General features: G+C 45.1%; 1 protein-coding gene across 1 annotated transcript in view; it reads left to right on the top strand.

Annotated features, from left to right (window-relative positions):
- LOC144495178 (PRELI domain-containing protein 1, mitochondrial-like) overlaps nt 1-13814 on the top strand; it is a 52579-nt gene that overhangs the window by 36372 nt on the left and 2393 nt on the right. Inside the window, exon 5 of the mRNA XM_078215197.1 lies at nt 1878-1956. Within this exon, the coding sequence (XP_078071323.1) occupies nt 1878-1956 (79 nt within the window). The remainder of the gene's footprint in view (nt 1-1877; nt 1957-13814) is intronic.

The raw sequence follows: 13814 nt of genomic DNA, 5'->3' as shown, positions 1-13814 counted from the left end.
TTTTGGTCTCCTAGGGAATTAAGGGATATGGGGAGAGGGCAGGAAAATGGAGTTGAAACCCAACATCAACCATGATTGTATTGAATGGTAGAGTAGGCTCAGTGGACCATGTGGTCTACTCCTGCTCCTATTTCCTTTGTTCTTGTTCAATGGCAACATGAGGATAATCTTTTTATACAGTGAGTGGTCAGATTCTGAATTACACTGCCTGAGTGATTCTGCCTCCACAGGCAAATTCAGTTGTAGCTTTCAAAAAACAAGGGGATAAGCACCTGAAAAGAGACATTTTTCCAGGACTGCAAGGAAAGGGTGGGAGAATGGGACTAGCTAATTTGCTCTTGCCAAGAGCTGGCATAGACACAACAGGGCTGAATGGCCTCCCTTTAGTCTTTAAACATTCTATGATTCTCAAGGCTATTAGAAACGGTTAATAATCATTGGCTTTGCTAGCAATTCCTACATAATGTCAACGAATTTTAGAAATGTTAAATGTGGTTCTGCGATGAGACAGCATCTGCTGAACAATCCCAAGTGTGCCAAGAATCACACAAACAACCAAGCTAAGATCATCAGTTGCTTTTGCAATGTAGACTTTTGCATTTAGACTTGTGAGAAGTTACATATGTTCACATGTAGGGACCTGGCCTCTGCAGGCAAAACGAGCGTGTTCAGGAATTACCTATTTTTCAATTAGAAGTGTAGGGGACAATAATTTCCTGGTACATTCTTCATGGCAACACTTTGACCAACCAAAGTCGACTTGCCAACCATTCAGCCCCCTATTCTCATGCATTGTGAATTGTTGCACCCTTCGAAATTTGGTATTCTAAAACTGTCCTGACGAGTGCAAGATGAAAAGTTGAGAGCATGTCTTTTTCTTTAAACAAAACAAAAGTATTATACAAAGTGCCTCTGGGATCATTCATTGTTGGTTTAAATTGGCATGATGAGAAGCTAGCTGGATAGTGATACCTCATCAGTTTTTCCAGTGTTGCCCTTTGTAACTAATTTGGTGTGTAAAGTAAGCAGCTTTCTCCCCCTCCTCAGTTCCCTGCCCACAAGCAGGTCTGACCCATAGCACTGTGATCTCCATCATAGGTAGGGCAAGGAGGCAGATCCCAAATCCAGCCCAGCCGGTACAGGAATTGATCCCTGTGCTATTGGCACCAATCTGATTCCAACCAGCCCCCAAGGTGTCAGTGCTGTGACTGTTTCGATCTCTGTATGCATGTTGTCGCGCAGATCTGTGGGTTGTGATGGTGGAAGTGCCAATTTCTTTCCATCACATGGCTGACCAGAGATCTCTTCCGCTCTTGCCACCTGCCATTGGTGTACATTAGAAGGATTTATAAGTTGATAATCAACCTATTTGGCCACGTTATAAATACACCTTCCTTGGTCATCCTGGAGTGGGACTTGAACCCCAGTCTTCTGGCGCAGAGGCAGGGACACTATCCATTACGTCACAAGACCTTCTGAGCAGCTTCCTAAAGGTCTCTATAGTAGAGACTTAAGAAAGTTCCCCTCCAAGCCACACACATCATCATGACTTGGAAATATTATATTACTCTTCCTTCAGTCGCAGAGTCAAAATCCTGGAACCCCCTTCCCCTCCCCCAATAGTACTGTGGGTGTGCCTACACCACATGGGACTGCAACTGTTCAAAAAGGCGGCTCACCACCACCGTCTCAAGGGCAAGTGGGGAGGGGGTATAAATACTGGCCGCATCCTATGAAATAATTTTTAAAATCCATTCTGTCTTCATGGATATCCCCCTCTGTATAAACATCTTTCAACAGGTTGGCACATTTAAAAGTGAACTTAATGACTCATCAGTAAATTGAAGCTTTAATAAAGCAGAATTTTTGTGTTATAGGAATTTGGACTTGCCAGATTTAGAAGAAATCAGCTAAAAGCAACAGAAGGATTTGAATATATACTTTCCCATTTGCAAGGTGTGTAAATGATTAATAACATTCTTTACGTATCCTACCCCTGTCTTTGTACACTTGTTTTTCATATATCCTGAGCAGTGGACATCGGTCATTGTTTCAGAATCTAAATACCTTTCAGAAGCAAAACGTATCCCTAAAATGAAGGAAGCATAAAATGTCAATTTTTCCAGTCCCCTTTTTGTATCTGTAAAATTACTGCTTTGTAAGAGTAAATGGGTTAGAATTGTGCACTTTTATGTATCACATGGTTTGGGTCTAAAGACACATTTGTACAATGTGGTTAGATGCACTGTAAAGTTTTTTATTTATTAGTCACAAGTAAGGCTTACATTAACACTGCAATGAAGTTACTGTGAAATTCCCCTAGTCGCCACACTCCGGTGCCTGTTTGGGTCAATGCACCCTAACCAGCACGTCTTTCAGATTGTGGGAGGAAACCGGAGCACCCGGAGGAAACCCACACAGACACGGGGAGAACATGCAAACTCCACACAGACAGTGGCCCAAGCCGGGAATCGAACCCAGGTCCCTGGCGCTGTGAGGCAGCAGTGCTAACCACTGTGCCGCCCGGCCCTTTGTCACTTCTCCACAGTAGCACATTGAAAACATCAAATGCTGTAAAATAGGATTTATACTCTAGTGAGAGCTGCTCTTCTGTTTTAACTCTCCACTCCTACGGAGGTTGAGAATCGGTCAACTCTTATCGCAGCAAAGTCACATACTGCGGATGCTGGAAACAAGTAGCAGGCCAGGTTGCATCTGTCGAGAGAGAAACGGAGTTAATGTTCCAGTCTGGTTCACATTCCACTGAAGGTCATTGACCCGAAGCGTTAACTCTGTTTCCCTCTCCACAGATGCTGCCTGATCTGCTGAGGTTTTTTTTTCCAACGCTTCCTGTTTTTATTTTAAGTTCTTGCCCTGGCCAATAGTTATCTCTCAATAAACCTCACATGCAAGTTGTCTGGTCGTCGTTACATTACTGTTTGTGGGATTTTGCTTTCTTACAGTGACTAAACTTCAGAAGTTCTTCATCAGCTGTAACTTGCTTTGGGACATCGTTGTGCCATGAGAGGCGCTATAGAAACGCAATTGTTTGTTGTTTTCTTTCTTTTCGATTCCAAACCTGCAAAATGTGTTTGGATCTCTCCTACTGCTGTCTGCAAACTCTGTTACCTCCAGCTGACTTTCTACCAGAATAATTAATCTGTTGTTGAGAAAGTCTACTGTCTTAAAATAATGACTGAAACAGCAGGAGGAAAGAAACCTCTGACTTTAAGACATGGCCCTTGTTGCTGAAGGAGGTGAATAACTAATGACAACTTGTCAGCTATTCTGTGCACCAAAGCAAGGAGCTGGTTACTATTGGAGATACTAATTAACACAGAGTCTGTGATTTGCTACAGTTAAACAATGGAATGACTTAAATAGAGTCGGTTGTATTGTGAATGTGGATCTGAAATTGTAACTGCATTGCAAGATCATTGTTTTTATAAAATTTAATCTTTATTAACCCCATTATTTAAATTTAGCACAGGGCTGCACCTATTTATTGCGCTAGTGGGTAAGTATAAATAGACCTGGAACAGGTGCAATTAGAGATGCTATATGCATTTTACAACCCAACTTGCCTAGATACTGACTCCCACCCACCCCACTCCAATATAGCACTTTATAATATTCTCTCACTAGTCCCGAGGGAACATCTCAAAATGTATTTTTTTTGGTCTGAACTCTTTGGGGGTATGGAGAATAGGGTCAGGATGTTAAAATGATTCTGGTAAATCTGAAAACAGGGATCAATATCGAATAGACAGGTTATTGAGCTTTGATTACTCTGGATGGGAATTACACTGTGCAATTTTATTTTTGATGATCACTTTTATATGTTGATCTACAATATTCCTTGTTCCTTCATGTCAAAGGGGTAACCCTGGTTAACTGTTTAAGAAGAACTTCAGACTAACATTAACCTGGTGAGGTTTAACATGTGGCTATTTCTGCTCATTCAAGAACTTGTCTTTCTAATGTACCCTTATCAACAACAGCATTCCTTTATTACATTTAAGGCATAAATATATCATTCCACGGTGCTTCACAAGAGCATTATCAAACTAAATATGACATTGAGTCGTATACGGAGATATTAGGTCAGGCGTGGCCAAAAAAGTAAGTTTTAAGGAATGCCTTAAAGGAGGATAGCAAGTTAGAGAGGAGGAGAGGTGTAAGGGGGAAAGTCCAGAGCTTGGGGCCCAGTTAACTGAAGATACCGCCACCAGTGTTGGAGCAATTAAACTCAGGAATGCTCAAGAGACCAGGCATCTGCAATGGTTGTACGGCTGGAGGAGATGACCATGATAGGGAAATGAGAAGCCAGGAATGGACTTGAAAGCAAGGGTGAGGATTTTAATAATCAGCAACGTAGCAAAACATCCCTTGACACCTGATGGGAGAGTTATCACAAATTTTGGCAAAAGGCCATGAGATATTAGGACAGGGAATAGAAGTCCTGGTCAAAGAGAGAGGTTATAAGGTTTTAACGGGCACCTTACAGCTGGAGAGAGGATTGGTAAAGTTTAGGGAGAGGATTCCACAGCTTGACGGAGAGGCGCAGCGATACACAAGACCAGAATTAGACAAGAGACTTGTTAGTTTCAGCAGTTTGTTCCTTTGTGTGTGGAGCGCCCAAAATCTCAATTTTGGAGCAAGAACTGCCATCCATATCCCAGTCTGATTTATGTACAACTCCAGCTTCATGCCAAAGATGGTTGATTCTTCTGAAGTGACTGAACGATTGCTCAGTTATATCAAAACCCTGCAAAGGAGGAGGTCCAGTAAGAACCTTCTCAAGGGAAGCTAGAGGTGGGCAATAAACGCCAGCCTTGCGGTTGTGTCCACATCCTGAGAACGATATTAAAAAGAAGCACACACCAGCCACAGTGAGATTTCATGCAGTTATTTGCTGGTGATTTGAGTTGCTCACTTGTACACTTTTGCTCTGTGGACATCTATAAAGAACAGTGCAATTTAATTTGAAACATGGAAACTCCCTCTCTCCCTTTCTCTCTCTTGCTCCCCCTCGCTCTTCCTCTCTTGAATTTCCTTTCCTGATTTTTGTTTCTGGGAGTTTAACACACATTCCGATCTCCCCACTCAAGTTCCTCCCAGTCGTTCCAAGGGTAACACTGGCTATTCTTTGCAGGTGTTGCAGCACTCACTTCTGGTTTTTGCTGGTGCAGAGAAGCAGGTTTAAAAGGAGCTCCCAGCTGCTGCAATAGCCCTGCTGCTGTGATCGCTTGCTTTTTATATTAACGTGTAAAGTAACAGTCTCCTTTTTTAAGTAATTAAGGGAAGTCAGTTACGCTAACCTTCAGAGTAGGCAGAACTGAAACTACTGCTCTAAATTAATCCCAGCATTTTCTGAAGGAGTCGAAGTTTGAGGGCTAGCCCAGTGAAAAGAGGATGATTCAGCTGGAGTCCCTATCCGGGACCATAAGAAATAAGAGCAGGATAAGGCCATTCAGCCTTCGAGCTTGCTCCACCATTCAGTATGATCGTGGCAGATCTGTAACAACTACCACCCCATCCCATATTCTTTGATTCCCTTAGTGCCCAAAATTCTATGGACTTCAGTCTTGAATATACTCTGAGAATCCACAGCCCTCTGGGGTAGAGCAATCCATCGCCCTTTGAGTGATGAGATCTCTCTTCACCTCCGTTTCAAACAGCCCATCGCTTATTTTGAGACCAGGGGCTGAAATTGACTTTGATTTATTATTGTCACATGTATTAGCATACAGTGAAAAGTATTGTTTCTTGCGCGCTATACAGACAAAGCATACCGTTCATAGAGAAGGAAACGAGAGAGTGCAGAATGTAGTGTTACAGTCATAGCTGGGGTGTAGAGAAAGATCAGCTTAATACGAGGTAGGTCCATCCAAAAGTCTGACGGCAGCAGGGAAGAAGCTGTTCTTGAGTCGGTTGGTACGTGACCTCAGACCTTTGTAAATTGGGCTTGGTCATGTTCTGTGTTTGTCCGTTCTGGGTGCTGTTCAGGGATGTAAGTGGGATCATAGACATTTCTGCCATGAATCGCGCCAGAGACACCTTGACGAAGGTGCTAACTCACCCAGCTAACGTAGGCTGAAACTATGCAGGGCATACTGCTCCTGACATCAGTCATCCTGCAGTACTGGGTCTAGCCCTTGCTATTTTAGACCTCTACACTCCAGTCAATGCCCTGTAATAAACTTGCATTAAGCAGCATAATGCCTCCCTTCTCCCGCCAGCTATTTAAAGGAATGAATAGCTTCTCACTTTAGCTGTGGGTTGATTTCAGGCTGTTGCTACAATCTTACAAAGTGTCTGGTGCTTTCCATTGTTGTTTCAAGTTGTGAAATTCTGTAAAGTGGAGTGTACGTGCTGAAGGAGGTTTTGCTGACTTCAGGGCTTCTGCATAAGCCAGTTGCTTCAGACATGGGTGCAATAATAAGCCTTCCCCATGGAATAGAGCATGATTCGGAGATTGGGCAGAGGCCATGCAGACCAGGACGTGCAACTAGAAGTGGGAGGAGGAGGAGAGGGACTCTCAGTTGGACTTCAAAGCCACCCAGGGGTTCAAGGAGACATTTTTCCATCTGAACCTCAGTGAGGGAAAATATGAGAGTCATAGAGGTTTATAGCATGGAAACAGGCCCTTCGGCCCAACTTGTCCATGCTGCCCTTTTTATTTTTAACAACTAAGCTAGTCCCAATTGCCCCAAGTTTGGCCCATATCCCTCGATAGCCATCTTATTCATGTAACTGTTTAAATGCTTTTAAAAGACAAAATTGTACCCGCCTCTACTACTACCTCTGGCAGCTTGTTCCAGACACTCATCACACTGTGTGTGAAAAAAATTGCCCCTCTGGACCCTTTTGTATATCTCCCCTCTCGCCTTAAACCTATGCCCTCTAGTTTTAGACTCCCCTACCTTTGGGATAAGATATTGACCAACTAGCTGATCTATGCCCCTCATTATTTTATAGACTTCTGTAAGATCACCTCTAAGCCTCCTACGCTCCAGAGGAAAAAGTCCCAGTCTATCCAGCCTCTCCTTATAACTCAAACCATCAAATCCTGGTAGCATCCTAGTAAATCTTTTCTGCACTCTTTCTAGTTTAATAATATCCTTTGTATAATAGGGTGATCAGAACTGTACACAGTATTCCAAGTGTGGCCTTACCAATGTCTTGTATAACTTCAACAAGATGTCCCAACTCCTGTATTCAGTGTTCTGACTAATGAAACCAAGCATGCCAAATGCCGTCTTCATCACCCTGTCCACCTGTGACTCCACTTTCAAGGAGCTATGAACATGTACCCCGAGATCTTTTTGTTCTATAACTCTCCCCAACGCCTTACCATTAACTGAGTAAGTCCTGCCTTGGTTCGATCTACCAAAATGCATCACCTCGCATTTATCTAAATTAAACTCCATCTGCCATTCGTCAACCCACTGGCCCAGTTGATCAAGGATCCCATTGCAATCCTAGCTAACCACCTTCACTGTCCATTATGCCACCAATCTTGGTGTCATCTGCATGTCAGTGAGGACAGCTTCATTCAAACCAGCTGCAACCATAACTCAGAGCAGGGCAAGGTGGCATTGTCAGCGAAGATGACCCTGGCCATTAACTTATGCTCCTTCCTGCCTGGATCTTAGCATCATCCTACAGTTTGTCATCCACTGTTTCATCGGCAGTTCTCTGAGGCTGCTTATTCGGATAGAGAGAACTACATTTCATTTTCTCTTGCCAGAGACTAGCAGATGAAGCATGGATAAGTGCTTGCTCGAATAGTTGCCTTTCCCATGGTGCAACGTACCATTAACTGCACACACATTGTTTTGTGGGAACCGCACGTTAACACTGGGATGTACTGCAAGTGAAAGGGATTCCTCTCCCTCAGCATCCAGCTGAAGCTGTGACCTCGGGCAGAGAATTGTGTAGGTTGATGGCAGCAGTGTTGATGCCTTCATTCTGTGGTAATGCACTGCGTCAGCTGCATTTGAGCCACCAGGACACACCAAAGTGTGGTTTCTGAATAACCAGAACAGCACCAGCTTTGCCAATCTATCATCATAATTGAAGTTTCTCATCCTGGACCCATTCTCATAGAGCCTTTCTGCATCCTCTCTAAAACCTTCACACCTTTCCTGAAGTGTGGTGCCCAGAACTGGCCATTCCTGTTGAGGCCAATACAATGTTTTAGAAAGGTTCACCATAACTTTCTTGCACTCTGTGCCTGGCCCTGTATGCTCTCAACCTGTCCTGCCACCTTAAATGCTTACCCCCAGGTCCCTCTGCTCCTGCATAGAGTCATAGAGGTTTACAGCATGGAAACAGGCCCTTCGGCCCAACTTATCCATGCCGCCCTTTTTTTAAAACCCCTAAGCTAATCCCAATTGCCCGCATTTGGCCCATATCCCTCTATACCCATCGTACCCATGTAACTGTCTAAATGCCTTTTAAAAGATAAAATTGTACCCGCCTCTACTACTACCTCTGGCAGCTTGTTCCAGACACTCTCCACCCTCTGTGTGAAAAGATTGCCTCTCTGGACACTTTTGTATCTCTCCCCTCTCACCTTAAACCTATGCCCTCTAGTTTTAGACTCCCCTACCTTTGGGAAAAGATATTGACTATCTACCTTGTCTATGTCCCTCATTATTTTATAGACCTCTATAAGGTCACCCCTCAGCCTCCTACGCTCCAGAGAAAAAAGTCCCAGTCTATTCAGCCTCTCCTTATAACTCAATCCATCAAGTCCCGGTAGCATCCTGGTAAATCTTTTCTGCACTCTTTCTGCACCTCCTTCAGAATTGTACTAATTATTTTCTATTGTGTCTCTGTGTTCTTCCTACTAAAATTAATCACCTTGTATTTCTCTGCATTGAACTTCACCTGCCATTTGTCTACCCATTCCACCAGCCTGTCTGTATCCTTTTGCTAGATCACTACTATAGATTAAGAAAATCAGTCCTGATATTGACCCCTGAGGACCCGACACTGTACCCCTCTCCAGCCCGAAAACACAACTGTTCTCCGCTACTCTCTGGGAGGTGTGCGGGGGAAGTTTTCCACACAGAGAGTGGTGGGTGCCTGGAATGCGCTGCCAGAAGTGGTGGCGGAAGCAGGCACATTAACAACATTTAAGAGGCATCTGGATGGGTCCATGAATAGGAAGGGAGTAGAGGGATACGGACTGAGTAAGGGCAGAAGGTTTTCTTTAGTTTAGTTAGGGCATCATGATCAGCGCAGGCTTGGAGGGCCCAAGGGCCTGTTCCTGTGCTGTACTTTTGTTTATATTTTGTTTCCTTTCACTCAGTTGAGTAGGTATTTATGCTGCCACTGTTTATTTTTATTCCATTGGCAGTGAGAGCCATGCTGCTAAAAGGAATAGAGCAGACCATTGGCAGGCTGGAACAATGATTCCACTGCCCGCAGTGCTCTGGAGAAGTCCAGCAGTGTCCAACTGAGTGGATCTTGAGATTCGTGGTGGTCTGCTCCAGGCCAAACAACCTCGCCAAAAACAGCTCAAGGGAGAGAGGCAGCAGCCCAGGCAACCTCTTTCTGCCGGGTGACACCATTCTCTGCAACTGGCCTCTTGGCCACATGTGCAAAACTAAAATCCACTGTGAAATCATAGCACCTCACAAGGATTAGTGCCCGTCTTGCATTGCCTTTGCCTGCTCAGCTGCTCCTACCTATTGGTGTCCCACTTCGCTACAGCACGGCTGCTGACTGCCAGTGGAGGAGAATGCAGACAAGTTAGAGCAGCAGCACTCTGGGCTGGCTGACCCACAACAGCAAGGGCACTGGTGGAGAGACAGTGATGGGTAAATAAATGCTGTCATTCTGAGCGAAAAGAGCAGATTTCACCGAGTTGTCAAGGTGCAGAAGGAAGTCGTTCGGCCCATCGTGTCTTCACCGGCTCTCCAAACAAGCATCGAGGTCAGCATAGGTCACTGTACAGCTGCGACACCTTGTCAAATCCTTTTGCATACTGCAGCCCATAGAAACAAGCAGACTGAGTATATATGGGAACAGTGTGAGATTCCAGTGCCACACTCAGAATCATAGCACAAGAGGCCCATCAGGTCCACACCAACACAGAACACCTGACCTCCCACCTAATCCCATCTGCCAGTACTTGGTCCATATCCCTGAATATTATGAATAGAATCGCTCAGAGACTTTTTATTCATGCGTGGGACAGGGGCGTGGCTGGCTGGCCAACATTTGTTGCCCATCTCTAGTTGAGAAGGTGGTGGTGAGCAAGCGATTGATACAACTGAGTGTCTCACTCGGGCATTTCAGAGGGCAGTTGAGAGTCAACCACATTGCTGTGGCTCTGGGATCACATGTAGGCCAGACCAGGTAAGGACGGCAGATTTCCTTCCCTAAAGGACATTAGTGAACCAGATGGACTTTTCTAACAATCGACGATGGTTTCATGGTCATCAGTAGATTCTTAATTCCATATATATTTTATTGAATTCAAAATCCACCAGCTGCCGTGACGGGATTCGAACCTGCGTCCCCAAAACATTAGCTGAGTTTCTGGATTAAGAGTGGTAATACCACTCGGCCATCGCCTCTCCTTAGTTATCAGATTCCGAATCTTGATTCGGTCCACAAGTGTGCTCGCGGAGTTAGTTATCACTTGTTGGAAAGTGCACCCACCAAGCACTGAACAAGGCCTTGTGTCAAATTGATACTCAACCCCTCCATGCTGTTTGACATTGAGTGCAGGCTTTCTGGCAGGCTTCCCAATGCGCAAAGTATTTAGTTGTGAATTGTCTATCAACCTTCTTCTGTAGCCAGCCCCATCGAGTCATCATCTGAGTTCACTGCAGCAAAATTCATATGCAACCTCACTCTCCAATGAGCTGACACCAGGACTGACCTTTCCCTCTGCCTTGGCTTCGGTGAGCACTTGTCTTGTGTCTTACCATGTGCAGATCCCATTTCTAAACTCTCTGCTAAGATGCATGCAGTGTTAGCATCTAAACCGATGGCTGCAAGTGTGAAATCAAATGACAGTGTGTCTTCATCATAATCTCCTCTTGTTCTCTCTCCACTCTCTGGCCCGGCGGGAATCCACTGTCACTTGCAAACCAGAAAAGGTCACAAATGAATGTGTTTGAGTGATGTGGTCGTCATGATTCAATAGCTGGCAGTATGTGAAAAGATGTGGGTGTGAGGCTTGCAGCACTGCGAAGTGTGTGAGGGTGAGTTATGGTGTGAGTCCTGATGCGAATGTTGTGATTTCTTTAATTTATTCTTTCATGAAATCTGGGTATGTATGGCTGTGATGTGGAGATACCGGCGTTCGACTGGGGTAAACACAGTAAGAAATTTAACAACACCAGGTTAAAGTCCAACAGCTTTATTTGGTAGCAAATGCCACTAGCTTTCGGAACAGGCTGTCCCTGTAACAGATGCCATCATCTCACGTGAGAACACCATCCACCAGGTACATACTCTTGCAACTCGGCCAACGTTGTCTACCTGATACGCTGCAGGAAAGGATGTCCCGAGGCATGGTACATTGGGGAAACCATGCAGACGCTACGACAACAGATGAATGAACACCGCTCGACAATCACCAGGCAAGACTGTTCTCTTCCTGTTGGGGAGCACTTCAGCGGTCACGGGCATTCACCCTCTGATCTTCGCGTAAGCGTTCTCCGAGGCAGCCTTCGTGACACACGACAGCGCAGAGTCGCTGAGCAGAGACTGATAGCCAAGTTCCGCACACATGAGGACGGCCTCAACCGGGATCTTGGGTTCATGTCACACTATCTGTAACCCCCACAGCTTGTCTGGACTTGCAGAATCTCACTGGCTGTCCTGTCTGGAGACAATACACATCTCTTTAACCTGTGCTTAATGCTCACTCCACTCACATTGTCTGTACCTTTAAAACTTGATTATCTGTAAAGACTGCATTCCAATCATTATTCTGTAAATTGGGTTTGTGTCTCTGTAATGCCCTGTTTGTGAGCATTTCTCCACTCCACCTGACGAAGGGACAGCCTGTTCCGAAAGCTCGTGGCATTTGCTACCAAATAAACCTGTATGTCTGGCTGTGCCAGCATTTGTTGCCCATCACTAATTCCCCCTGAACCGAGTGGCTTGCTGAACCATTTTAGAGTCAACCACATTGCTGTGGGTCTGGAGTCACATGCAGGCCGAGACCAGGTGGAATTCTGCCATCCTTTTTCCCCCAAAGGACATCAGTGGATCAGATGGGTTTTTACAGCAATCAGTGACAGTTTCTGGGTCATCATTACTGATCCTAGCTTTTCCATTCTATATTTAGTAATGGATTTCACTGGCTTCTGAGGTGGGCTTGGAACCCATGTCCCCAGACTATTAGCATGGGCCTTTGGCTTACTAGTCCAGTGACGTTGTTACCACTAGGCAACCAGATCCCCCCTATTGAATGTGATGGGAATGGTGCCGTTGGTAAGGCATGCCATTTGAAGATACATTCATTGACCTTGATCACTTGTAAGGTCATTGAACTTCTTGCACCTCCTGTTCCCCTGTGAATGCAGAACAGCTCTCCTCCTTTCCGCCTCCTCTGCTAAGATCTCTGGTACAGCGTCTGGAAACCTTGATGCTCATCCTCTGCCACGCTGTACCATTCTTTCCTTTCCCAGGCCAGAATCACTTCCTGCATGACTCCCAGCACCTGCTCCAGTCACAGTGCACTTCCCTTTGCCAAGTGCAGGCTAGCTTTGCGTGTTAGGGAGTTACTATTTTGGGGACCCTGCTGCTTTGAAAACATTGTGGCTAACGGAGATTGAACACAGCAATTGTTCTCATGAGCAAACAGCAGGTTGATGGTGTGCAGCCTGCATTACAGTCAAGAGGTGAGTTTTATCTCAATTACACTTCCCGTGCCATTTCCAGGAGATGTCTGATTGAGACCCCCAAGAACCCTAGTTCTTGAGCCAGGTGTAACAGGCTCTCGGTATCTACCCTTCAGTATTTTATACATTTCAATAAGGTCACCTTTCACTCCTTCGATTTCCGGAGGACATAGATTAATTGTACTCAATCTCCTCATAGGAATCAACCAGTCACTGCTCCTTTTCACGATCCAGGGACCATTCCTGGAAGGTAATTTCTCTCCTCTTCACCCACCATTTCAGTCAGAACTTTTACCTTTATACAGGGTAACACGTTCTGAACTCGTGCCAAAGAACTTTAAAGTGTTTTATGTGTTCATGGATGGGAGCGCCACTGGCAAGTCCGGTATTTATTACACCACCCTGCTGCTTTCTTGCCGCTGCAGCCTTTGTGGTGTAGGTGCACTCACAGTACTGTTCGGGTGTTCCAGGATTCTGAGCCAGCGACAGAGAAGGAAGGGCGATATATTTCCAAGTCAGGGTGGTGCGTGGCAGAGTTGAACTTGCAGGTGGTGGTGCTTTCATGCATTTGCTGCTGTTGTCCTTCCAGTTGGTAGAGGTCACGAGTTAGGGCGGTGCTGTCGAAGGAGCACAGCAAACGGTAACTTGAAACTGGTGTGGTTTAGACAAATGTGGCTGTCAATTTTTACATAGCAAGATCCCACCGTGGCCAGTTATTCAGTTTTTGATGGAAGGAATTGAGGGAGAAATGTTGGTTAGGAGACCTCTTAAAACACCCACTTAAACGTACAAACATCGAATTAGGCCATTCAGCCCCTTGAGCCTGCTCCTCCATTTGATAACATCATGGCTGATCTGATTGTGACCCTTACTCTACTTTCCTGCCTATCCCCTATAACTTAGATTGCCTTGCTGATCAAAAATCTATTTAGCACA

Source organism: Mustelus asterias, chromosome 6 (assembly GCF_964213995.1).
Source record: "Mustelus asterias chromosome 6, sMusAst1.hap1.1, whole genome shotgun sequence".
In the NCBI taxonomy this organism is placed as follows: Eukaryota; Metazoa; Chordata; class Chondrichthyes; order Carcharhiniformes; family Triakidae; genus Mustelus; species Mustelus asterias.
This window is presented reverse-complemented; position numbering and strand designations above follow the sequence as displayed.